Source organism: Amphiprion ocellaris, chromosome 6 (genome assembly GCF_022539595.1).
Source record: "Amphiprion ocellaris isolate individual 3 ecotype Okinawa chromosome 6, ASM2253959v1, whole genome shotgun sequence".
Lineage (NCBI taxonomy): Eukaryota > Metazoa > Chordata > Actinopteri > Pomacentridae > Amphiprion > Amphiprion ocellaris.
In genome coordinates, this window is record NC_072771.1 from 35,683,145 (window position 1) to 35,710,746 (window position 27,602).

The 27,602-nt window shown below is 40.9% G+C and overlaps 1 protein-coding gene across 50 annotated transcripts in view; it reads left to right on the plus strand.

Moving 5' to 3' along the window:
- camk2b1 (calcium/calmodulin-dependent protein kinase (CaM kinase) II beta 1) overlaps positions 1 to 26,662 on the plus strand; it is a 95,835-nt gene extending 69,173 nt beyond the window's left edge. For 15 of the 50 annotated variants that reach the window (XM_055011717.1, XM_055011723.1, XM_055011734.1 and 12 more), the window contains 9 exons: positions 2,210 to 2,254; positions 6,344 to 6,392; positions 12,182 to 12,262; positions 12,880 to 13,023; positions 15,548 to 15,718; positions 16,305 to 16,380; positions 17,202 to 17,296; positions 18,270 to 18,503; positions 20,976 to 26,662. In XM_055011717.1, the coding sequence (XP_054867692.1) occupies positions 2,210 to 2,254; positions 6,344 to 6,392; positions 12,182 to 12,262; positions 12,880 to 13,023; positions 15,548 to 15,718; positions 16,305 to 16,380; positions 17,202 to 17,296; positions 18,270 to 18,502 (894 nt within the window). In that variant the 3' untranslated portion in view covers position 18,503; positions 20,976 to 26,662. The remainder of the gene's footprint in view (positions 1 to 2,209; positions 2,255 to 6,343; positions 6,393 to 12,181; positions 12,263 to 12,879; positions 13,024 to 15,547; positions 15,719 to 16,304; positions 16,381 to 17,201; positions 17,297 to 18,269; positions 18,504 to 20,975) is intronic. The other 35 variants (XM_035943758.2, XM_023299939.3, XM_035943755.2 and 32 more) reach the window with 5 other exon arrangements.
- The last annotated feature ends 940 nt before the right edge of the window (positions 26,663 to 27,602 follow it).

A 27,602-nucleotide genomic window follows, 5' to 3' on the forward strand; every position in this document is an offset into this window, starting at 1 on the left:
CTGAGGTCTTGGCATGTAATGATCTTTTATGATATGTTCCAGGCTGTTGGTCAGTGAGTCATTAACATGGAGCAACATGTGAAGCCTTATGAGCATATTTTTACGATGCTTGCAGTTGCCCTTTTGTGAATGTGAGTGTTTTTTCTGAGGGAGTGTGCATGCGATGGTAACTTTAGCACTCCGCTTAGCACGTGTGGACATACTTTCAGAAGTGTTTGATGGGAAGTTTATGTGCCTCGTAGGCTATGTGGAAGTGTGGCTCAAGCACTGGAGGAGAAGAGTCTTTTCTGTCTGATCCTTGAAGGGAGTAGAGAGTGGGAGGAGGACTGTGATCTCCACGCTGTTGCCAGGGACTTGAGCTAGTTAGTGTTTAGCCATTTGGTACATTAACTCGTTCATTGCAGAGCTGCTAGGCCGTGGAGAGAGACGCTGGCTTCACTAGCGTGACCTTAATCTTCTGACCTGGAAGTAGTTTGTTAGGGAAATGTGAAAATGTACTTGAATGTATATATATGTATACACACACACAGAGTGGATTGCATGTTGTATTTCCTTAAACGCCTCCTAAATTTAATAATTTATCCAAGCTGTCCCTGGAGGAGCAGCAGTGTTGATGTGAGGTCAGCAGTGATGTGTAACGGTCAAATCCTTCCCCCCCTCCGAATCTGAATCTCCTAATCTGCACACCCCAGGTACTTTGTTCTCACTCATCATCATCATCACCACCATCATCATCATCTCCCAAGTTGCCACCGGTGCCTGTTGCCCGAGGAGACAGTTGCCGTGACAACACCGCCATCATCACCGGGCAGACAGTTGATGATTGGTCATCACAGAGGTGTCACTTCCTGGGGCGGTTGAGGGAGGGTGGGAGAGAGGAGTTGTAAAGGATATGGGGGAGAGGCGGTGGGTTCTGATTTACTGTACGTCGAGTGACAGCTCTTGGTTGACTGTGGAGAGCTGCAGAAAAATGGGGAAAATGTCTCCAGACTGAGTCATCTGCAATCAGTGCCTGCTGTGGAGGGTGACAAGAAGGCAGCACTGTGGGGCCTTAAGCCACAAAGGTCCTGAGACGAGCCACTAATTGTGCTAAAAATGTCACATAGTCACGGCAGAAATAGCAAGAAGATATTTGACGGCAGAAAGTGCAATATGAGCAGCAAGGAGAACAAGCAGAAAAGTTCTACTGCTAATCTTGTCGAGTGACTGATCCACTTCTATGCAAGCAGCCGTTTGTGACCGAACTTCTTTTAGAAAGGGATCCTGAAATGATGCCAGTGTCTGCCCGGCAGTGATCGCCTTTTCTGTGGAGACGAGTGTGAAAGAACAGAATGACCCGTTTTCATCTTGCGGGGCATCTCGGTCTCTCTGCTGGCTGTGCAGCACATCGAGGCTAGTGTTTATCTATGTCACAGCACATTTTGTGCATATTGTATGAGCTGGCTGATTTTCCCCTTCGTGTGTTTGTCACTTTTACAGTTCACGTGATTCGCTGGATGTTTCCATCATTTAGGACGCGGAGGGCAGCTCAGAAATATGCATGCACAGCAGAGCGGCACAGAGGGAAAGAAAAGTCATGGAGAGGAAAATCCTGGATAAGCTGAGGTTGAAAAATGTTGTAGTTTGAGTGCAGCTTTATGCTGCGTCTACCGCAGGCTGTGTAGTTATTCATTCTGCGTGTGTCTCATGTTGTGGAGACATGAATCTGTTTATATTGTGGGAACTTTTGGGGACAAATTATTGAGTTTTAGGGGAAAGACTTTGCTCAAGGTTAGGCTAAGGTTAGTTTCATGCTTACAGTGAGGTTTCTCTGGGAAACTTATGCATCCTGTAATGTGTGACGGTGTCTAATTGCGTGAGCGCACACGTCACTTGAAGTTTCAGCACCGTCTCTGTTCTTGGTGTGTGTGTTTGTGTGTGTCTGTGCAGAGAACAAAACTGACTCCAAATTACAGTTTTCAGCTTGTCCACCCACTCTTATCGCTTCGGAGGATTCTTCCCCCTCTCCTCTGCCGACCTCAACAAGCGCTTTCTCTTCTTCCAACATTCATGTCACTCCTTCTCTTTCTCGTCGTCCATTATTTTACACTTGGTCCATTTCTGTCTACGTTTATTATCTGCTCTCTTTCTTTCTCTCTCTGTCCACCCCTTTTTCTTTACTTTCTCTCTTTTATTCCATATTCCTCCAACTCCCCTCCTCTTCCTCCAGGAACCTCAGACAACTGTCATCCATAATCCAGTGGACAGGACGAAGGTATACATCATTCCCCAGTCCTGACTCGCTCTTTATCCTCCTTTGTCATGATCCTCCTCTTCTTTATCTCCTGCTTTCCTCTGATCCTTCTTTATATCATGCATCTGTGTGAGTGCACCGTGGCTGTCCGTGTGTTGCTAGATATTAACACTCCTCAGATAAATGTCTTTGTCATGAAGGGAACAGGAGTTGGGTGGGATAGAAAACACTGTTTGTCTTGTTCAGTAAAACCGCTTAAAAATAAATTGTGCGTTAGTTTGCCATGTGGGGGACCTCAGCACACTTAAATTCGGATTAAGGAAGCCAAATAAGTTTGCATATGTCGATTAAAGTGGTGATAATTAAAGAAAATAGTGATTAAAAACTTTCATATGTACTTTCTTTTTAAAATATTAACTTCTACTATCATTCTTCCTCGTCTTCCCTTTGTTCTGCTCATTGTGCAGCATAATGAGCGGTAGTGCTAATGATTTATATACAAAAACATCTTTATCGGCTCATAGAATCTTGATTGTGTTGTCAGAGAGCTCTAATGTAGTAATGTTTTAACTTACTGTATAACTACTGTCAGCGATCTTTAGTTGTGTGTTTCTCCCTTCTTTAGTGGATCACTTTGAAAGGAGTTGGTACAGTCAGTGTGTGTTTAGAGGTTGTGCATGAACGTGCATGACTTTGCAGTAAAATCCCTTCCTCCTAGGCATGACCAAGCATTTTACTATACCCGTGTGTGTTAGCACAAGTTGTTTTTGCTGAGTTGTAATGCTCACAGCTCAAGGGGAACAGAAGTTTGCTCCAGAGCCACATTCAGGTTTTGTATCACAGCACAGACCTTTGCATTAGATTGTGGGTCAGTCGGCAGAGAGAACTGCATGATTTTGAATTTTCAGAGAGCACAAGGACATCCAGAGAAAGTGGAATTTGGGACAAATACTTCTTTCTGTTTTCCCATTACTGTAAGTACTCTGGACAGTAAAGAATGATGCAAACTGTGATTCAATCATTTCTTTGAACAGGACACAACCAAATATAGTATTTTGTGACCCACCAGTGTTTGAAAGGCACGTTATCTTTAATCATTTGACAAACGTAGACCATTTTTCATAGCCAGAAACTGGAAAAATGACACTCATTGAACTAATCATGTGCAGTCTGCAGTTCTGTCAGGAAAAGTCATCAAAGTTAAGCTTAAGATTCTGATATTACAGCAAAATCACTTTATTCTACATGTCAAAATGAAACCGTTTGCACAGAATCCTCTGAAACAAACAATAAATGCTGCATCCTCAGTGCCACCAAGTGAGTGACTTGGCTGCGGACAACAATCACGTGGCAAAACTTCTGTGACTTTTCAGCTAAACTTCAGGACAGTTTTTTTGGAAAATAAACTATACTTGGCCTACAAAAGGAAAAATGTCATACACAGGAGCAAATTGTCAGCAAGTTGTTGGAAGATACATTCAGCATGGTGAAATATCTGTGTAATAAATGCCTAGTTTGTAGAGATTCCTTTAGGATGTAAGTAATGAATTATCAATATTAAGAGCCACAATTTTATTTTCAACAGACTTGAAGGAAAGTTGCACATTTTGATTCCATATTTTTTCTCATTCAACCCGTGCTTTTTTCGTATTTTTTGTGATTGATGGCATTAGAACTCTATTATACTACACAAAAGACATCTTTGCATTATATCTACTTCTACCTGTGTTTGTGCTGTTTGCATAGAGGTTCCAGACTTTATATTGTAATGACAAAATGAGCCCACAGTGAATAAAAAGAAGAAATATAGATCGAATTAATGAAGCACCTTCACCTCTTCACAGTGATTGCTGTTGCTGTTGATCCACTTATGCTACTTCAAATAAGCTTATCGCTGCATAAAAAGATGTAAATCTTTTGTCAGCTTGGACAAAATACGTATTGTTACATTTTGCACAGTTAAACCATTTTGTTTATTTTGTAGAAAGGCCTTGTCCTGCAGGTGTAGCTGACAAGATGTGGACAATTGATGGTGATTGTCGTCATTCTGGTATAAAACACGCCCCAGTTATTATTTAAATATTGTGTTTTGGCCACATGCTGAACGAGCACATTATTAGAAACTAGAAGATGGTATCTGTAGTTTCTCATTCATCCAGGTCATGTTTATCCAAAGTTGTTTAAATCTATCCAACTGGACTTTAAGAAGGTTCTTTGAAGACGTTTCACCTCTCATCCAAGAGGTGAAGAGATTGATTTAAACAACTTTGGATAGAAGATGGTACTTTTCATATTGACCCTACAATTTTTCTGTTATTAGCTGTTCCATCTACCAAACAGGTGAAAACTCCATAAAAAGGAGTGGATGTTGGAAGGCTGATACGTGGGCTTCATGTAGTATAAACACCAGCGGGAGTAAGTTTGTCATATTTGTGTTGTTGATAATTTACATGCCCTCTCTTGCCTGTAAAGCAGCAGGATGAAACAAATTAATAAGATGCAGAATGTCACAAAAGAACATCTCCGTGATTCAGACCAAAGAAAACAAACTGAAGGTGTAATCACACTTTTACTGATATCTCTAATATTTGAGGACGCTCGCTACGATCCTCTCCCTCACACTCACACACAGTTTCTATCTTCACTCTCGGGTCAGCAGCTGCTCTTTTAAAGGCTACGAAGCCACTTTTGTGCTTTGTGCTCGTGATGCTTTTCGTGCACGTGTGTGCTTCTAATGAGGTCACCGAGTCTCTAAACTCTCCTCTACATACAGGGGAATTTAGGCCCATTTAATCTGCTAATTGGAAATGAGAAACTCCTCCTCTGGCAAAAGCCTCGTGACGAGAGAGGCAGACAGAAAGGTAGATGAATAGATAAGAGCGATCTGAGGCCCTGCTTAAGATGACAACTATTCGCCCTGTGAGAATCCATTCTGCCTGCTTCCATCCTTGAAGTAGATGGATGGAGCGCCTCCCATTAGGTTTCTGTCAGTTCCTGCATTAGACGAGAGCTCCCAATCTGAAGGAAAGATGTCATCTGTCCACACTGGTGTGAAGCAAACGCTGAAGAGGAGGCACAGAAAGCTTCGCCTTGAGCAGAAGAAAGAGGTTTCAGGCCAAGGAAAAAAACAAGTCAAATATAGATTAACTCTCAAAAGCCTTCCTGGGGTTTTTTTATTATTTGTTTTCTCCTGTCACATTGTTACTCACTGTGTGCTCATATGAAATAGTGCACTCTATAGAAACAGCACAACCTTGGCTAGAAATAGAGGGAACTCAGAAATGTGTTTTGTGCAGTATGACACAGTTAAAGTGTCATAAGTCATGGAAACAAGTAAAAAACTAAAACTGACTTCCTGGAATCAGTGTATACAACTTTTTTTCTACACAAGTGTTACAAATACTCAAATAAAAATTGGTTCAATATACGAATATTACTATTTGCATTTTATTCACAGCCTGCAGTTCAGCCCAGTTCAACCATAAAGTCAATGAATATTTGTCATGTAACTGTTGGTCGCCACCTCGTGAATCCAAATGAATATTTTTTTTTTAATGTTTATTACAGAATGTGGTTGTTTATTTTTGGCAAATATTTAGGTGAGGCATGTAGAATAAAGTGATTTTGATGAACAGCCACAATTTTAAATTTAGATTTGGATCATTTTCTCAACGGAACAGCGTTTAAGGACCATCAGAAACTCAAAAAATCTGTCCAAGTTGTTTTTACAGTTTCTGGCTCTGATAAATGGTGTACTTGTGTCAATTTTTAGTAAATGACATGTTTTTCACACTTGCTGGCAGGTTTTGGGGCTCAGTTTGGTGTTTTGGTGGCATGGTTTTATCTTGATATTTGCAACGTGTGACTAACACAGTAGCAGACTTGAACTAAACTGGGATTTTGTCCTCGTTTGGCACTTGCTTATGAATTGAACCCACGTTAACTGGTTTCTGTTTTGGTTTTGTGAAGGCTTGATGTGGTACAATAGGACTATATCCCCTGTTGGTCTTCTTTTGCCTGTGTACACCAAATACCCTTCATGTGTTTTCAGTACAAAAGAGTGCCCTGTTAAGCTCAAACCTTAACTAACCCTCTATCTCTGCTCTCCAGGAATCATCCGACAGCAGCAACACCACCGTGGAGGATGAAGATGTGAAAGGTAAGACTGCAGACAAACAAAATACCACAACATGACTAAACCCCAAAGCCAAAAAAAAGCCCCACTGTGCTGCAGACGAAAGGCCAGAACGCTCCTGGGCCTTGACAAGTTTTGGATAATCACTTGACATTTCCGTGCAGTTTTTTTATTGCTGCAGCCAGTCAGGGAACAAGTTGTGCAACTGCTGAACTCCACCACCATGTGCCTCTCATGATCATAAATGTCACACGAGTAATTTTTTTGCAACAATAGAGGCAATAAAAACATGTGCATGACAAGTGTGTGACAGTCGGCCGATAGCACACTCAACCAGAAAGTGGAACACATTTGGTTGATTGCCTTTCAGTCGAGTCCGTTAAGTTTTCAGCTTTCTAATGGTGGATTTTGACAAGCTGTGTTACTGCTTTTCAACTGATTCTTGAATTCTCTTTGCAGCGAAAGTTGCTCTATCAATGATGCAATCGTTCCACCTGAATGAGTTCATGACATTGTTAGAACTTTTAAAATCTTACAAGTTACTTTTAGTGACTAATCTAACTTGAACTCTGCTTTGCATGAGCTTCTGTTGTTTACTAGACTGTAATATCACGAGCCTTAGGGCAGAAATGTATTTAGATGCTGCTGAAAGACTCTCTTGCGACTGGCTTTGTCTTCAGAGTGGCTTATTAGAGGCTTTTTTAACCCCAAGCAGTTTCTGGGCATTTGTCACATTTTGACTGACTGTGTGCTCATTTTTCACTGCAATATAAAGTCCTGCACTTCTACAGAAACAGCACAGTAGAGACAACTCATCAGTGTCTTCTGTGCAGTATGATGAAATTATCAAGCAGAAGTTGAATTTCTTTGATTATTGCTAGAATGAAAAGTGCAAAAACATGGAGTTGGCCTGTACAATCAGTGTTATCAGTACTTACTGGAGATACTCTAGATGTTTTACAAACAATTTGTCTTTGTACTCGTCTTCTGTCTTATATCTGTTCTGTTTGTACACAGAATGCAGTTCTTCCCAATTTAGCCAGTTATCTGAATTTTTGTGACGTGACTGTTGGTCGCAGACATGATGGCCTCACCATTGTGAGGTGGTGCAAACTTTTTTCTTTTTTTTTTACACAATCAAGGTTTGATTTCTCTCTAATTTTTAATTTCTACATGTAGAATAACTCTCCAAACCTCTCACATGATGAGTTCATGGATTGTTGTTTTCTTGTGGAAAATTCAGATGATTCGTTCTGTTTTTACAATAACAAACTGTGTAATTTGGCATTTTAAAAAAAATATACACTACCGTTCAAAAGTTTGGGGTCACTTAGAAATGTCCTTATTTTTGAAAGAAAAGCCGTTTTTTTCAAGGACGATAACATTAAATGAATGATAAATCCAGTGTAGACATTGTTAATGTGGTAAATGACTATTCTAGCTGGAAACAGCTGATTTTTAATAGAATATCTCCATAGAGGTACAGAGGAACATTTCCAGCAACCATCACTCCTGTGTTCTAATGCTACATTGTGTTAACTAATGTTGTTGAAAGGCCGATTGATGATTAGAAAACCCTTGTGCAGTTATGTTAGCACATGGATAAAAGTGGGAGTTTTCATGGAAAGCATGAAATTACCTGAGTGACCCTAAACTTTTGAACAGTAGTATTTATAACATGCACCAGCAGGTTTTAAGCTTTCAGAGGTTTCATTGCTTAATAATAAAAAAATAATTCATTGTTTAAATACCCAGCAAAAGATCCAGCAGGACTCTTTTTAAATGTGCAGGTACTGTTGTATTGAAAATAACAGTAATACACACACTTCTTGTGCAGTATTGAGGGTCTAGATGGGATCTAATTTTGTCGCCAGGCTGATAACTAACCTCCTACTGACCCCTCATGGAGCCCAGCTGTATTGCTTCCTTATGGGGCATTTTCATAAATACTGAAGTTATGTTTGTGTGTGTGTGTGTGTGTGTGTGTGTGTGTGTGTGTGTGTGTGTGTGTGTGTGTGTGTGTGTGTGTGTGTGTGTGTGTGAGTGTGTTTGTGTTTGTGTGTGTGAGAGGTTATGGGGGGCTGTGACATGTAAGAGGCCTTGTAATGCTGTTGTGGTTTGGCGTTTGACTGAAATCTTAATACTGTGGAACACACACCTCTGAAATACCGACATGCCTGTGTGGGGTGTCAGCTTGCGGACTTGTGTGTGTGTCTGTGTGTGTGTCTGTGTGTGTGTTATTTGTGGCTGGAATTGTGAAATACCTGTCTGTGCAGGACGTATCGCACAGATCAGCAAATACCTTTACAAATTGCTTTTGTGTCGAGCCTTTTTTGTCCACTTTGTGTGCGACTGAATTCATGTTGGTGTCTTTGTGTGACTGTGTGTGTGTTTGTGTGTGTGTGTGTGTGTGTTCGGCCTCTCCTTATCTGTGCCAGAAGACTCAAACACCTCTGTTCTCCTCATCTCAGCTGAGCACAATGTGTCTAAATCGGGTCATGAATGTATCGTTTCGGTGCCAAGCATCAGAACAGAATGTGCGCTTCCATCTCCTCCTCCTCCCTGTAGAGGTTTTGCTGCTATGTCACAAATTCCCTAGCAACCACGGAGGAGCCGTCATGTAGGTCTGCGAGAAAAATTAACCAGGGCTGGAGAACGTAGTGTTAATTATCAGGTAGGATGCAAGTGGAAGTGTGCTAATTTTGCTGGCTTATTGCAACAGCAGTGCTTGAAAATCTCCTTTCGTTAGTAACTCGGATTTTAAAAAAGGATTAGAGTGAAAGTTACTGAAGTATTTATTTATGTAAAATAGAAAACTGGAAAATAAAGTGCACACAGAAAAGATGGATTTCTCATATTAAGGGTATTAAAGTCCCTCTCTGGTCACTGATTTAACCCCCTACATCTCATGTCTTTGTTTCAAAGTTATATATTTATGTTTTTTTCTGTGAAAATAACTCCTTACTGCCTTAAAATCGATTAGATGTAACTCTACACTGTTGCTTTCTTTTAAAATGTACAGATCTTTTAAGTCCCTGCCTTTATTTCCACCCATCCCTTCCTGTTTGCTGCAGCTTGAGCACACCAGCTCACTTGTGACTTTGCTGGAACGCTATATAACTACTCTATGCTACACAATGACAAGTTGTAATATTGGAGTAATTCAGCTATGCAAGTTCAAACCAGAAAATTCTAAACTACAGTAACGATACAGAAATCCCACCTTGTAGAGTGACAGGATTGGTTCTATAAGTTGAATACAGTTTAACTTAAAGTTTAGTTATATGTAATCACATTATCATTACAAATGACATTACATTATTATTGATAACAGTAAGGTAACCTGAGATAGTCCTGGCCGATACGATAGCGATATGTCTCTTCAATAGGTACTCCATTGGTAGCAATAAGAAAATTGTCCAATAGAACTTTGTCCATTAGTTTTACCTTAATACGTCAGATGCAAACTAGCACTAAAGCACATCATGAAAATGCAAAGTCTAGTTGCATGAGCAAACTCCAAGCTGCTCCGTCTCTGGTTCTTAAACCACCTATCACACTTTAAAAATGATTAAAAATTCGTCTTTAGTCACATTTTTCATGGCATCCATGCAGGTCTGCTCAGGTGCTCCTGTCCACAGCTGCAGAGCTCCCCCTGGTGGAGGCTGCAGCTGACGGGAATCGAAATTTACTTTGCAGTCAAATAACAAACACCAAACTGTGTCCACCACCACCTTGGATGCTGACTGACTTGATGTCGGGTATGTGTAGATCCTCGTCCAGTGATGCCTGCTCCACTCCAGCCAATCAGAACTTTAACCTCAGCGTGATGCAGCATCTTCATCCTGGTTCCCTTCCATGTACCTCTGGTTGTTCGAGTTTTCTTTATTTAATATGTATAAATATGAGGTCACTCCTTAAGCCACGCTGGCACGAGTAATGTGGTAGTTTTGTCTGAGATAAAATGCTTGGCCAGTTAATCAGTAAATTATTTTGTGCTTTTGCAGACAATTTAAACAGTTTTTCAATCAAAAAAGTCCAAATTACTTTCTGGTTTAATATTTTTCAATCTGAAAATTATCCATTTTCAATATTATTTAACTGCTAAACAGAAGCTTGGCAAAAGGAAATAAGCTCTGGCTCTGGGAAAGTGTTACTGTTTTTTTTTTGCATTTTTCTGTCATGTGCCACAGACAAATCATAAAATGACTGATCAATGTTAATGCTTATTTACTTTTATTCATGTCTAAATTTTTGATGTATCTTTGTCATCGTTGGCTGTTAAAATTCAAAATACACCTTTTTTTCTCTTGACCTTTATTGAAAATTGTTCATTCAAAAATGATCAACCTTTTTCAATATCGACTGAGATTTTTTTTTTTTTTAATTATTGTGACTTACTTTTCAGCTATGTCGCCCTCCAGGCTCTGCTGTGACACACACTACTTTCCTTGTACACACAGTGAAAGGTATCCTACCCCTACCCAGGTCCCAAATTGCAGCCCCACCACCCCACCCTTCTGGCAGGAGTGGAGAGGGCACCTTGGGATGGGAGTCGAGGCTAAAGGGGTCTAAATTTAGCCCTGGTGGCAGGAAACACAGCCAGAGAGGCGTTTAAAGACACACCGCTCTGCTAGCGCCACCCTGGGATAGCATTAGTCTCACACAGCAGTTTTAAGACTCTTAAGATACTAACAGGTGGATAGCGCAGAGAAAACTACAAGAGCCAGGTGAGTGCGGGAGGAGCTTGTGTTCGGTTGGAGCAGTTTGTGTCATATTGGTCTTTGTAGGATCTCGTCAGGTCAGTGCTCGACAGCTGGTTTGTAACTCAACACCTGTGCTGGCTTTTGGAGCATCTGAGCACATATCTGTTCTGTTACTCGGTCTACTTACATAGAGGAGAGTATGTTACACAGCTTTTTCTGAGCGCTGCTTGTTGTCGTCGTTGTTCAGGTGATCAGTTTCTCCCATCAGTCAGAATTTAAAGGATTACTTGGTGTTAAATTGGTAATCCGGACAATCTTCTTTTGGTAACATGTTGAATTAAGTGTCAATCGCTGGGATGTTTCTGTACGGCACTTCCAAGAGATCCCCTGTGGGCTGTACTCTGATTTGTTTCTGCTTGGTTTATGTTGTTTTTCATAGCTTAAAGTAGGAAAATGGACATTTATTGATGCAAATACTGAGGGTTGTTTAAGTCACTCTGATTGGATTGTGTTTGATGGTACAGCCATGCCTCCAGAGGCAGGGAAACTCCTTTTTTTAAATATGTTTTTTCCTGCAGGGGCCTTTTCCTTCCCTCTGTTTGTCAATGAGTTGTTAGTTTGCCAGCTGATTAAACAGACGAGCGGTAATGAGTAACATCCAGTTCTCTCTCATTATCACGGCTATCACCGTTGTCATCATCCATCCTCTGCTCACTGGCGAGACTCCCATTAACATCTCAATCAAACCTCACAAGCAGCAGCAGCAGCCACAGTTGTAAATCCTGCCAAAATGGAGTCATTAACCGAGATAACGAGGAAAATACTTTTTGCCCCTTCCTTATTCATTCTATTAACCATCACTGAAAAGTAGCAGTGATTTCTGGGATCGAGTAAAGGTTGACTGTGCTCTTCATCACGTATTTATCTGCCCCCACCATGTCATTTCACATGCCCTTCACATCATTCCTCACTGCGACATTTCTGTTGTGTGCAAAATGTGCGTTTGGTTGTCATTTCTCTTGGCATATGTATGTGTGGTCTCATTCTGTGTGTGTGTGTGTGTGTGTGTGTGTGTGTGTGTGTGTGTGTGTGTGTGCACGTTATCAGGGAAGAGCTTAGACAACAGCTCACTTAAGGCGCAGTCCAGCACAAGCTCCCAGCCCGATAGCTCCTCAGCTGCTGTGTACTGTAAGTCAGCATGGCCCGCCAAGTGCAGCCTGTAACATACACACAAGTCAAATGCTCCCACTAGCATTTCCCTTCCACCAAATCCCTCCTTGGGTGTTTTCCATTCAGTCCCTGCATGTATTAAAAGCATACATCTGCTGCCATTTAGCGCCACTAAATCCCAGAAGGTCCCTAGTCGGCGCCATTCCTGCATCTCACTGTCAGAGGGTTTGAAACATTTACTAACAGCATAAATAGAGAAAAAAAACAGGCCATTCTGAAAAACATTAAAATGCTTTGTAGTATTTCTACTCCCCTGGTACACATCCTCCTGCCTTGTTCCGCCCACGCCACGTGTGTTCAGAACAGCTCTTAGTCTCCCTCTGATGGACGTAAACAGAATAACAACACATCCCCTGTGTTATTTTTCTTAGCATGATTTTTTTGTTCTACGTCTTTTATCTTCCCTTCACTGTGTTTGTCTGAGTCTGGGAGAGCTCTAACGACTTCGATCCACGTTGGATAAATGAGACCGTGGCTGCTCGTCTTACGGCTCTCCCGGATGAGGTTTGTGTTCATTTGGTCGATCCGTCCATTCAAGTGCACTGTCTCCCGTGTTCCTCCCTTCCTAAACCCAGCTGCCGCAAAGTTTGCTGACCTGCTGGGCTCAGTGCGTAGGGGCTCAGGGCCCATATCCGACGGAGAAGGGAGATCCAGCACTCCACCTCCCGCTGCCCTCTCCGCCCCCTCCCCTCCACACACCCCTGTTGTCCCAATGCAGAGTAAGTAGAAAAGAGCAAAAATAACAGGCAGCGAACGGCCGACGACCACCGGCTGAGGCTCATATCCACATGAATCAGCGTCTCTCTGTCCTGTGTTTCCTTGTCAGGATGATGCGTGAACAGATGCAGTGATTCTGTCATTCACGTGTCATTTTGGGAAAGGAAAGCTATGGAGGAGAGCGGCGTATTCCTGAGCTCTACATAGACCTTTTAGTTTTTAATGTTTGTTTGTGGTTACACATGTTGTTCCTGCATCTTTAGAAATCCCTTCAAGATATCTGCTGAGTTTCAAAAATGACTTTGATTGGTAGCAAAACAAAGCTGTCAGTGTTGTATATTGTTGTGATAGAAGTGACAGTGACACACATTTTTATCTGTTTATTTATTGAAGAAAATTGATTTATTTAAAAATGCACCCATTCATTAATAAATGCAAAGGAAAGCCTGAAGATAAATAATATAAGGGCTCCGGATAAACTTGCTCTGCTATTAGCACCAGGAGCACCATATAAATCAACAGTCATATGTTTTTTTATCTTAACCATATTAACTGCTTTGGTAATAAATACACAATTTACAGATATAACAAGCTTTTGTTTTATTTTGAAGGAAACAGTCACCAAGTGAAGTTGTGCTTTAAGAGAAAATTCATTAAATTAGAGGTGCAGCAGCTCCATCAGTGCGTCTGTTTCTACATAGTTTTAGCTGTTTTTGTGCTGTACAAGTTGTGTTGGTAGTTTTCCCCATAAATGCTGGGCCATGCTGAGAGCAATACATACAATATATGGATTATTTTCTCTACCTCAGCTATGTAAACTATGTGAGCTAGGCTTGCAGGATATATAGTTACAGCATCAACATTGTGATATGAATATGGTGTCAAAGTCAACTCAAACACATCATGCTGGAACTTCTCTGCTGCGTGACGAAAAAAGAAAACACACACAGTTCTCATTTTCTACGATTAATCTACAAGAAAAGTCTGTGTGATAGAGAGTAATTTAATTCTTCCGTACGCTGAGGGTTTTTTCTTTTGCTTTATTAAAAGGCACAGAATTTGTTGACGTGCACAAAATTAACCAAGAACGGGAGAGAAACACTGAAAAGGAAGATTTGCAAAAAGAAATTAAAGTTACAGATCTTTACAATGTAATGTTAATCACAATCATGATTTTGGCGTCTCACATTTACAGGAATATTATCGACTGTGACATTGGTCTCCAAAATGCTCATAGAAGACAACCCGTGTAGAAAAAAATCACTCAGTTTCAGCTTCGGTGAATTTGACTTAGGAGCGTTTTGTTTTACTCGTTTTGGATAGGATTTAGGGTTAGGGCTATTTTCAGTCGCACATCAGTCTGAGCTGCAGTAACCGAGTGGAAACTAGAGGCTTCTCTGTGCACAGCTGCTCAGCTAGCTTCTACTTTAGGCTGCATGTGAGGCGTTCAGGGAACATTGTCCAAGTGTAGCATCTTTCAAAAAGTTGTAAGCAAGTGAAGCCTTTTGAGTACAGTTTGATTCATATTTTTCTTGTAGGAGATGCAGAAATGTAGCAGAATGAAAGCAGCAATCTGTTTATTCAGATGTGAAAGTGCAATAAAAATACAAACGAATAATAGTGATAAACAGGCTAAGAGCTTTACATTAGCTCTGCAGTCCAATCACTCCATTCTTAATCGCTCCTAGTGTTTCAATTTATATACAAGTGCTGATGGTTATAAAAAAAAAAAAACAACAAAAACAGACAAACGGGGGAGACTTAGCTGCAAGTCACACTGATGCTCCTGATTGATACCATAGTTCAGTTTATAGCTGTTTTGACCACAAATAATAAAATATCTGGAGGGATTTCTTCATTTCTTTTTCTTTTTGTTTCCCTCCTAATTATTTCTAATCTGTTCTTATGCCTTTCACCACTCTCCACCTCTCCATCCTCCTCTCCATCCTCCCATGTATCCTGCCATCCATCCACTTCTCCACCCACCCCTCCATCTACCCCACCATCAACTTCTCCACCGCTTCATGTACCCCTCATTCCTCTATCTTCCCCTCCATCCTCCCATCTATACACCTCTACATCCTCCCCAATCTACCCCTCATTCCTCCATTCTCCCCTCCACCCACCCCTCGTTCTACCCCCGCATCCACCCATCTGTCACTTCTCCACCAACCCCTCTATCTTCCCCTCTGTCCTCCCATCAATTCACCTCTCCATCCACCCCTCATTCCTCTATCTTCCCCTCCATCCTCTCATCTATTCACCTTTCCATCCTTCCCCAATCTACCCCTCATCCCTCCATCCTCTCCATCCACTTCTCCACCTATCCCTTCATCCATGCCTCCACCCACCACTTCATCTTACCCCGCATCCTCCCTGCCATCCACCCCTCCAACTTTTCCTCCATCCTCTTGTCAATCCTCCTCTCCACTTTCCCCTCCATCTACCCCTCATCCCTCCATCCTCCCCTCTACCCACCCCTCCACCTTCCCCTCCATCCTCCCATCTTTCCTGGACGCCGCTCAGTGTCTCGGCTCACAGACCTGGTAAGCAGCGTTCGCAGGGTGCCGCCGGCACCAGCACCTGAAGGTGATGCTGCACCGGTGTCGGTACCTAGGCCCACCCCTCCACCTGCACACACCACCTCCCCACCTCCCCCTCACTCCCCCTCCAGCCCTTCCCTGTCTTCCTCCCAGAGTGAGTACTGAGCCACTCCCCAACCCTACGCATGGCAGCTAATCAGCAGTCATCTCAGGAGTTCCCTCTGGGCCTCGTGTGTTCAGGAATGTACTAAACAGCGTTCTGCTTTGGGTGAATGCTGGTACATTGAGTTAAAATTGATGGTTTTTTGCTTATTAACCTCCTCTGTGCTCTGCCACAGAGAGCACTGCTGACTGCGGATGCATTTATGCATCATTTGGTTGCGTTGGACCCGTTGTGATGCCTTTAAATATTAGGAGACGCTCATAGTATTACAGTGTGTTTTACAGTTGTTCAGATTTTGATTAAGGTCTCTGTTGTCTGTGTCTGAATTAAACTCAAAAGTGAATGAACCTGCTGTTTCAGCTTTGCACATGGATGCTACACAGAATCCACACCCAAATAATTTTTTAAAGTAATTTCCTTGTGTACACATTTCTTCTCGCTTAGGTGCAGTTTGTGTTTGTGTGGCACCTGCGTTGTTGTGTTCCTGAATTACAACTATTAAAACACTAACTGCTCTCCGTCTTTAAAGCTCTTGACACGACCTCTGACTAACTTCTGTTCCTTCTGTCCTCTGCAGCACGCAAACAAGAAATTATCAAGATCACTGAACAGCTGATAGAGGCAATCAACAATGGAGACTTTGAGGCATACGCGTGAGTCTATGTTTTTGTGTTTAATATGTGTCAAATGCATAGGTTAGAGTTAATATTTGGCAGTGGGGGGAGAAGTATGATAGTGATAATGTAGATTCATTGAAAGTTGAAGTCTTGAATGAAAAATCCTAATTAAGTAAAAATGTGCCAGTATATTCAGTAAAGTGTGGATAAAGTTTAACATGGAAATTCTTGGTTTCATCTCTCTGATTGATAAATTACTCTATATGTCATCATTACATTATGATGCTAACTAAAGTATCAGTATTACTGTTGTAGCTGCTGCAGGTTTGAACTGCTTTATAATCAGTTTTATATACAGAGACAGCAGAAAAATCTAAGGTCTCATTTAATGATTAATGGGAAAAGACAGAAGAACAAAGTACTGATACACAAATCTGTTTTCTGTGTTTGGAATTTCTTTCTAATCTTTGACTTTTTGTGAGGCATTGGATCATTTGAACGTTAAACAATTAAAACGAAGACGTGAGAATTTATAGGAAAAAATCTCTATTTGTTGGAGCTGTGAACAAATCATAGACATCTGTAATGTGACCCGTCTCCATATAGAAAACTGTTAAAAGATATTTGAAAAAACTGCTTTTTCTATGTTTATGTTTTAAAAAACTAAAGCTGTGATAATGTGGTGAAGGAAAAAGTATATTATAGTATACAAATATTTCTATTTGAAATGTAGAAGTGTGGAAGTATAACATAGCATTAAATGGAAAAGCTCAAAAAATGTGCAAGAACCTCAAAAAATGCATTTCAGCACGATCATAGAGTAAGTACTTCAGTTTGTATTGCCATTTCCTCTTCAGTAAGATCTGCGACCCTGGACTGACTTCGTTTGAGCCGGAGGCGTTGGGCAACCTGGTAGAGGGGATGGATTTCCACAGATTCTACTTTGAGAACCGTAAGAATAGTAGATAAATGTTTATTTTGTTATCTTGTTTCTCATTAGTTTGACTTCAGACATATTCGGTTTAATCATGCAATGGGGTTGAAAAACTTTTAGAAATGTGGTCAGATTTCTTTCATTCAGCTCTCCATTTGGCCTTTAGTGAACTTTAGGCCTTAATAATACATTAAACCAAGAATGCTTCCACAAGAAGCTACAAATACAAAATTCAGTCAGAGAACCGAAGCTAGATCCTGAGGAGGTGACAGTCAGCAGTAATATTCAACAGCAGCTCCTACACTCACTATTTGTGATATTGAATAAAGCTGCATAATAACAGCTAATATTTGCTTTCCTGTGAGTTGAGCATTACACAGTGTTTTTGTAATACAATACATGCTTTTGACTTGTATTATTTTCTTTTCTTTTCCTGAATTCATTTTCATAGATATACATAAAGTGCATTACCAGTATTAATACTAGTAATGCTTGCAGAGTAGGAGTGGGAAGGACATTATGAAGGAACTCGTTTATGGGAACGGAGCATTTTTGTTTTTATTTAAGTCTAGGATTCGACAGCTTAAACCGCTCAGTGTGTCAAAACAACAACTAATAGTGGTTATTGGACAATAGTTCATGGGAAACAGAACAACAGAGGGTTTGTTGTGTTTTCCTAAATGGTGAATCTTATGTTGAGAATAGTGATGACAGCAAGTGGGCAGAAGAATGGCACTAAGGGTCCTCTTTGGATTTAACTACTCAGCATCAAGACCCACATAGCAGTTTTTCAGGGACACTCAACAGGACCTATATTAGACTGGGTAGTCCCCTGAAAACAGCCCTGAAAGTGGTTCTACAGTTAGAACAAGCACAAAGGTTCTGGCAGCCCTAAAACGACCCAGAAGTTAATGCAGTGGAGAAGGACTCATTATTATTGTTGTCATCTTTCTTATTCTTCCTCCTGACGTTGTCCTCACCGTCTTTCCAGTTTTGGCTAAGAACAGCAAGCCCATCCACACCACCATCCTGAACCCCCACGTCCACCTGATCGGCGAGGATGCCGCCTGCATCGCTTACATCCGCCTGACTCAGTTTGTGGACGGCCAGGGTCGGCCGCGGTCCAGCCAGTCGGAGGAAACTCGCGTCTGGCATCGCAGAGACAGCAAGTGGCAGAACATCCACTTCCACTGCTCAGGCGCACCAGCTGCGCCACTCCAGTGAGGTAAAGACGACAGCGCTCGGAAAGCTGACAGAAGAAGGCGTTTCCCTCTCATCTCTTTGTGTTCTTTATTTTTTTTTTCAAACTGCTGCTTTGGACAAGACCTGCAGTTGTTTTACCTGTACACTGTTAGGCTGTGAAAGTCTTTACATGACCAGAATTATAGAGAAAAGATTTTCAAACAGACGGGTAGAAAAGGCGAACAGATGGAAGCAAAACAAGATAGTGGCGTTATCCAAAATTTATTTGGGTGCAATGTGGTAGTTTTTTTTTTTTTTTTTTTTAAGCAGAAATAAAAGCCTAAAGGTACATTTTAATTCAGATGCAGAATAGCTTTGAGGTGAAGTAACAGAAAGTCAGCAAAAGAAAGTTTCCATCAGTCCCAAGAGGGGAGGTATTCCCACATAATAAATCCTTAAGTTACTTACATGAATTTCTTGTTGCATGTGCTGTGTGGTGCTGTTGTCGACCGCAAAAGTATTTTATTGAATATTTGATGGCGGTGAAACGCTGATGCTGAAGCTACCTGCCTTAAATACACTCATCCTAGATGTAGAAGCAGCAGGTGAAGGAACATTATCATTTATTCATAAAATCTGATTCCATTTTTATCTTTATTGAAACCTAAGCCGAGCATGAAAACATTAAAGCCATAAAACATGCGAGTTTAAGTTTGTACTCTTCTGCCCTGTTGGGTGGTGGATATTTATTCTGCCGGATGTTTGTTAAAGGAGAAGTTGGACTTCTTGGAAACTGGCTTAGACTTGCATGACAAGATCACTACAGCTCTAAAATCTGTGAAGCTGTAGGAAAAAGAAAGCTGGAAAAAAGAATAAAAAGCTCGCCTGGCCTTATCCACAAAGTGACAAAAACCACATAAAAGCACATCTGAAGCTCCCTAATGAACAAGTTTGCTTAACTGGAACTAAAACTACAAGATGTGATTGTGAAGTTCCAAGACTTTACTATGAAAGTAAAAACTGCATGTGATTTATACTTGGCATCTATTTCCTTTAAAGTAGTGTTCTAGTGCAGCGTTACACCGCTCCCAGTGCTCCTGCCACTTTTGGTCTTACAGATCTGCACTTTCACCATTGACCTCAAACTAGCACAGAGAACAAACAAATCAAAATCTGTGTCAAACGGCCACAACCTTAACGTCGAGGATCAATATCAGTGAGGAGAGTTGAGTCTGAGGCTTTGACCCAGAGACCAAACAGCAGTATTCAGAGGACAAACCTGCAGTCCTCAAGACTGAAGACGACACATCAGGCAATCCAGAGCATGCTTGATGTTTTGTTCGACGTTAATGAGGTTGTGCACCTTGGATTCATCCTCCAGGATCAAACAGCCAACGCTGAGCTCCACTGTAACATCCTGAGGGAGAATATTTGACTCAAATGACCACAACTGTGGCACCTGTCATTGTGCCGATGCACGACCGCTCATAGGGCATGAAAACCCACTTTTTTTTCCTAGCAACACAATCACTGCTCTCCATCCACCCTATTCGTCTGATTTGGCTCCTGTAGCTTCTTCCTTCTCCCTAGAATGACATTCAAGTTGAAGAAATTTCACTCTTAGTCCTTTGAAGTTTGCTGTCGTGGGGTGTTTATTGGTGTTTTGGCATACAGTGGGCTTACCAACACAGAGCCTGAGTCTGTGAAGGGAAGCTGACTCAGAACATTTACAGTCCACAATTTATAGGGCTGGTCAGAGGGTAGTGAGGTGAATAGTGGTTAATTTGCCTTTGGTTGCTGATCAGTCTCGGAGGGTAAGACAGCAAAGAACAAAAGGTAATTTGAATCAAGAAGTCTGGCAGACAACAAAAGGTAAGACATGAGAGGTCTGGCAAACAGCTGCAAATAGCAAAGGTGCAACAACAAAAGGTAAGAGGGGGTCTGGCAGACAGTAGCAAATAAATAACAGTGGGCAATGGAATGAAGGAGTGACACCAGAAGGTATCTGTAGCAAAAAGGTGAGCTGTTGTCCTCATTGGTGGTCTCCATTTTGACAAACCGGAGGAGAGTCGGTGCACGTTGCAGATGCTGCTTACAGAACAGGCCTTCAGTTAGTGTCCAGAACGTTACAGGAGCACTGGGAGCAGTGTGTCGCTGCACATGGCTACTGCTTTGAAGGGAATGTCGGCTGAATTTAAATAAGGTTCCATTGTTGCTTTTTATGAGTGCAGTCTCTAAATTTAATGATTATACCTTGTAAAGTATGAAAAGGACAAGATGTACTGGTAGACACATTTAGTGGTTTGGACAGAGAAAGCCTGTTTCTATTTGAATCTGAGCAAATAAGCTGCAGCAGTAACTTCACATTCAGTTTGCAGACCTATTTAAGGTTTGACAACCAACCAAAAATGCTTTATTCCCCTAATTTTTTAAAGTGTGCAGCTCCATTCAAGTTGTGCCGTCATTGTCGTTTTGTTTCATTCATTTGTCGCTGTTGTTTTTTTTTCCTTCTCAGGGTTGAACGCTGTAGTTTTGTCTGTCGGGAGTGCTCTGCTGGAGAGAGAGAGGAGGAGGAGGAGGAGGAGGAAGGGATGAAAGAACATGTCCAGTGTCGGTTTGGGGGCTCCTCGCCCTCAAACAACAAACCCACCCTCACTGGACGCCCAGTCTCAACCCCCCAGCATGCATCTCTTCTTTTACTACTACTGCCCCCTGTCTGTCACCGTCCCCACGACAACCATCCAACAGCAGCGAGTGGACATCCAGCAGCTCGACACCCTTCACCCCCCGGCCTCCTCTTCTTCCCTCCGGCACACGGGGTGTTTGACGGGGTGGGGGTGTTTTCAGCTCTGGGTGTGGTTCCTCCTCCCTCTGGTCTCTTCCCCATCCCCGCAATTTTTGTGACACCGACCCTCATGTCCTCCTGTGAATCCACACTTGTGTGACATAAACACTGCACTGGAAATACAGTATGTAAAGTTTTAAGTAAAATCTATTATTATCATTACGATATTATTATTATTATTATTATTATTATTATTATTATTATTATTATTATTATTACACATTTGCAATTGTATATGTCATTTGTATAATTCTGAATTCTTGATGCCAGTGGTTTCTAGAGTTGAAGGAAATCTTTTTTTTTGTTTTTCTCTATCTTTTTAAGGAAGCATGTTTTTCCCCCCTTATTAACAGTGGCTGTTTTTTATTGTGGCTATTAAGTGGAAAATGATATTGGCAGTTTTTGTAATTTGCTTCTTGTATGTTAGCTATAATACTGCGCCCAAACTCATGGTCGACATGTTTTTGTTTGTTTGTTTTGGTGTTTTTTTCTTCTTCTTTTGTCTTTTGTTGTGTTGTTGTTTGTCTTTTTTTGGAAGGGGTGTGTGTGTTGGGTGTCATTTGTGAATGTAGAGAGTGTGTGTGGTTGCGTAAGCCAATCAGAATAAGTTGCTACAGTTGGAGGAACCTGTCGTTTTTCCCCTCGTTGCAGTCTGAACCGCGGGTGAAAGTTTTTGCTGAACTTGCTGTCTTCCTGTGTCAGAACAAAATAGAGATTTTTCATAAATTTACATTTCTGCCCTGCGCTTTGGCATGCCCTATAATGAGGTGTAAAGCAGCCTTGCGAAGATGCAGAGAAAGACAAAGATACCGCTTTTTTTCTACTAGTAACCAGAGTTCCCTTGCTGGTTTTGTGTGTCTGCCACCATGAAAAATAATGTTTCTCATTATAACCAAAAGCTTCACAGGATGCTTTATATCAGAGTCATGTTCTGAGTGCTTTTCATTCAGTCTCCTCGCTTCCTTCACTTGTGTTTCTTCCTCGACGGCAGTTAATTTGTACATGCACAGCTGCATCGGTATTTTTAACACCCCAAGGTAGTTATTTTGGACTAAAATCACCAGGCTAATATCTAAAATTCATGAGGAGAGAGATATAATGCATGAATACAATCAGTTAAATCTGATAGAAACCGCTTAGAACTCTGCAACAAATTAAAGTTTTAAAAGTGTTTTTTCATTGAGGATAATACTGAATCAGTGCAACAACATGATTGATTGGATGTTCAGCTGTTTTGAAGCACGTGATTGGCTTTCTGGGGAGACAGGTGTGTTAAAGAACCACCGTCACAGATTTCTATTCTTTCTCCTGTTTCACCTGTCAGATCAAACCTCATCATTTTTATTCTCCTATTCTCTCCTGGAGCTGTGATTAGTAACCAGAAGATCCTCCATGATGCAGAAGGGGACTGATTTCTGAATCACAAGAGGAGGAGGCATAAGTTACCAGAATGAAAAGCACCCACTGACATGTTGTAACCAGAAACTTCCTAGCAACACATCCCCCCTTTATCAAATTCTGACAGAATAAGTTGGTGTGTTGTTATATGAAGAAAGCATTTTCTAGCACAGCTGATAGTAGAGAAACCTGCAATGATCCGGTAAAAGGAATTTAAATATTTCACAACGTTTGAGCACATTTGTTTTCACTAGTGCACATAAAAGCATGAGATGGTTTTTAAACGTGCACAGAAATACAGAATTAATGGGAAGTCTGAGGTTGTGGCTTCATTTCTCTCACAAAGTCGATCTTTGACTGACGGAGCCTCAACTGGACTCTAAGAAATTAGAATGACATTGGTTTGCTATGCAATAAATAACTAAGGTTAAAGTGTTCACTTGTGAACTTCTAGGAAATTCTCTCACAACAGTTACCTGATGATGAATTTGAAAATGTAATTAAATGCGTCAACATTTAGAATTTGTACACTACTGTTCAAAAGTTTGGTTTCACTTAGAAATGTCCTTATTTTTGAAAGAAAGGCAGTTTTATTTCAGTGAAGATAACATTAAATGAATGATAAATACAGTCCAGACATTGTTAATGTGGTAAATGACTATTGTAGCTGGAAACAGCTGATTTTTAATGGAATATCTCCATAGAGGTACAGAGGAACATTTCCAGCAACCATCACTCCTGTGTTCTAATGCTACATTGTGTTAGCTAATGGTGTTGAAAGGCTCATTGATGAGTAGAAAACCCTTGTGCAGTTATGTTAGCACATGGATAAAAGTGTGAGTTTTCATGGAAAACATGAAATTACCTGAATGACCCTAAACTTTTGAACAGTAGTGTATGTACATATGATAGTAGGTGAACTGACTATAGAGGGCACAAGAAAACAACAAAAGTCACCTTCTTCCTTGTTCTACTGACACACCAACTGGTGTTCTGGCAAACAGGAGTGTAACATTAAAGCATCTTGTTCTATGTATAAAATAATTGAATCTCAGTGGAGGTGACCTGCTGCTTGGACTCCACACCTCTGGCTTTTTTTAATGTAAATCTCAGTGAGCAGTGGTTGAGCCTTGGCCCCACCGGGTGCTAGTTTCATGTTTCTAGCTGTAAAGGTGCTCGTTTAAAGGGATGAACTGCTGGTGGCTCCTGCTGTTGCTAGGTGACAGCTAAACCCCCCCCCCAAAAAAAAACAAAAAAAACCGCGTTTTTCAGAAAAGTTGAGATATCTTTAACTCACTAAAATCACGGCACAACAGCAGGTCCTCTTCATTTTTATTTTCCTTTCAGTGAAATGCCAGAAGCAGTCAGTGAGAAGGATCCTGGTGGAAGTGTGACCTTCCAAAGCCATAGAGCTCAAAGCTGCTGCCGCTTTTGTCTAAACTGAGCACAAGCAGACAAACACTTGCATCAGTGACAAGGAATCAAGTGTTTGGTGGTTTGTCATGTTGGGATTTTTTTTGCCACAGGGTGCAATATTTGTGTGTGTGTGTGTGCATCCGCTGCTCTGGGTGTGTATTCTTTACAAGCCTGGGAGTTGGTGTGTGTTGTGTGTCAGACGAAGGCTTTATTTCGGAGGACATATCAGTCCCCTGCCTTTAGCCCAGGACTTCTTTGATTTTGGTTTTCTAATGATTTCATCTGGGGTTTTTTGTCCACATATTGTGTTTTTCATGTTTCTACTCTTTGATTTGTGTTACAGTAAAGTGTTTTTAGCTTTTTGCTGACATTAAGTGCTTGTGCCAGGGGTGGCAGGATTGATGGGATGGACTCTGCAGCACTGAAAACTGATTTTGTGGGGGTCTGACTCGCCGTCGGCTCCGTTGTTGTACTTTGCTCGTCCACCATTGGCTGCCTTCTGGTTTTGTGTCGCCTCTTATTGGTCAGACCAAGATGTTAGGAGAGCGGGCAGTCTGCTTTGGTGAACAGTCCTCAGGTTTCTATTTATTTTCAATATTTATTTATTTATTTTAGTGGATATTTTTATTGTGCTTTTTTCTTTCTCTATTTTTTTGTTGTTGTTTGTTTTCCTGTTGTACAACTCATGCACTTGTACTGTCTGTAGTTGTTCAAAAGGATGATGCTCCATGTAAAGCCTGACTGTTTTTAAAGGGATAGTTCACCCAATCTGCATTCTTGCATGTGTTTTTCTCCAACGACCAACATGGTGTGAATTACTTTCTTAATTTCTGCTACATTGAGATTTGCGTTGTCTTCGACACGAGTTTTATGGTGTCCTGTTTTTTTTTTCTTCCACTTTTCCAGAGTGGTCCATCTGTCACTTTAAAACTCCAGTAATACAAGAGTGTATTTTGTGTGAACTATCCCTCCAGAAGCTTCTTCACCTTTTTTACAGTGGTGAAGATTTTGTCAAATGAAGGTTTTGTTTTTCTTTTCAAGGTGAACCACTGAGACGTGGTATCGTACTCGTGTCCGGTTCTGATGTTCATGTCTGTTTTTCAGCCGGTTCTAAGACTAGAAGGTCAAAGGTCACATGAAGGCGTTCATGTGTGATTGTTGGAACCAAAATGACCCCCAACCCCCTCCAAAAAAAGAAGAAAAAGCAGCATGTACAGTACAAATGTGTTGTTTTTCTCTTCTTCTTAGTGTGTTCATAGCCTTGAAAATCACTGTAATAAGATACACATATTTTAAATGAGGGATTCACAGTTTTTCACAACTTCAACTAACTAGCAGCATCGCTGACATTTTCTCTGCATGACTGTCAACAGGACTCTTGTTTTTTGGTGTTTTCCTTTTTATTTGGCTTCTCATTTTCTACTGAATGCTGGTAAACTCCACCTCTCTCTATTTTCTCAGCTTTTTAAGTGCATATACCTATTTTTGTCTGGAGATGATCTAATGAAGATGATTCTAATGATAAGGATTAATATATGGATGAGTGTGGCTCTAAGGATGACTATGAGGAAGTGGACAGTGATGATGATGATTATTTTGCATGCTTGTCTATGGGGCTCTGTGTTGTCGCTGCAGAATGGCTGCCTTCTGTACGTAGCTGAGAGAATATGAGGAGCACTTGTTGACCATCAGCACCAAGAGTGACTGGTGCTTCACTGAGCCTGCATGAGGAACAGACTGCAGTCCAACACACACATCAGAGGCAGCTGACAGAGTGAATGAGCTCCAGCAGGGGGCGCAGTCACACAAAGTAAAGCACAGACAGACAGACAGACGGATGGATGGATGGATGGATGTCAGACTGATGCTGCTAATGTAGCTGCACAGTAACTTTAGTGTGGGATCAAACAGACAATCCAGTCAGAGACAACAGCAGCTGATCAGTGTAGAATAAGAAGCAGCTTCCATTCACATTATTGATCAGGGCTGCACACTTGGGACTAAAATGGTTGTAATGCCACTGATAAATCATGATTCTATGAGAATAATCAGAGCTGAAATCATGCTTGGAAGTCATTGATTGTGCAGCCCTGCATATAAACTCCACTAAGTGTCCTCCTCTGGTTTCTTGAGGTCAGTGTGAGCTCTGCTGCCTTCCTGTCAGCTGTTTAGTCACATGAAGCGTCGCTCAGATAAACTGGAGTCACTTTGTTCACTCTGAACTTGTGCCGTCTTGTTTGTGCAGCCAGTGATTAAGTTGCATTGACAACACTGAGTTGTCTTCTCTTGGTAGGGCGTCTTTCACTCTTTTCCCCTCTCCCTCTGTTTCCAACCTTCTTCAATCATTTCTCTGCAGTCGGCTCTTTCTACTTTCCCTTTGTCTCTTTTTGTCTCTTTGGCTTTCTTCTGTATAATAATATTAATCCTCTACTTCTCTGATTCTTCAGATTATTGCTCTGTTCTCTTACGTGCTACACGTGTTTCTCTAACTTCTAGAAAATGTGTTAAGGTGTTATCAATAAAAAGACAGTTTAAATAGAAAATGTTTCTGTGTGTTTACAGATGCATGAAACAGCAGCGAGGCTTTGACATCTTTTATTGACAGAAATAACCCAGGTCATCAGTCAACTCATGTTTCTCACATTTACATATCTGAACATTTGCTCATCAGGACAAACAAAAGTAGAGTTTTTGAAAGCAGCTGAAAGAAAATCCACAGCTAACAAATGTAAATCCTGAATGAACTGATGTGTTGTTTCACATCTGACATATAAAGTGAGAGTTTATAGAAACACACTGAAACAAACAGCAGCTCCAACTTAATAAATGGTAAGAATTATGAAATAAATGTTGCTGTATAAACACTGAAATAAACATTCACAAATCAAAGACATTTAGCAGCCAGATCATTTACATTCATGATGAACAAATAACAGGAGAATTATTAGTCAACATCCACAGTTTGATTCATTATGCACATTAAATCATGATGTTCTATTAAAAACACTTTATAAAAATTAAACAACGAAACAACTTTATGAATTTGGAAATCACCAAAAGTAAATTCCAAATGTGATAAACAAGCAACACAAAGTGAGATGAGACTTTTTTCTGATTATATTGTTGAATATTAAAGACTAGTTCTAGTTGAAAACATGTTCAGACTTAAAGTTGTCTTGCTTTTGGAAAATTAAATAAACTGCTTCATCCTCCTGTTCTGTGATTTTGGGTTAGATTGTAGAATTTAAAACAACAAAGTCATGTCTCCCTTTGTGTCATTTGTAATCCAGCGATAAAATTACGAGACCACCATTTTATTCATTGTACTACCGATCAGCTCGACAAGCTTTCTGCTTCATCCATATAGATCACTGTCATTCTGACAGGTGTTTAACACCTGGTGATTGTTCAAGAATCACGTCCATGTCAACTGGGGATAGTTACAACTTAACACAGGCTTCCTGGTTAACAACGAGTCAGAAA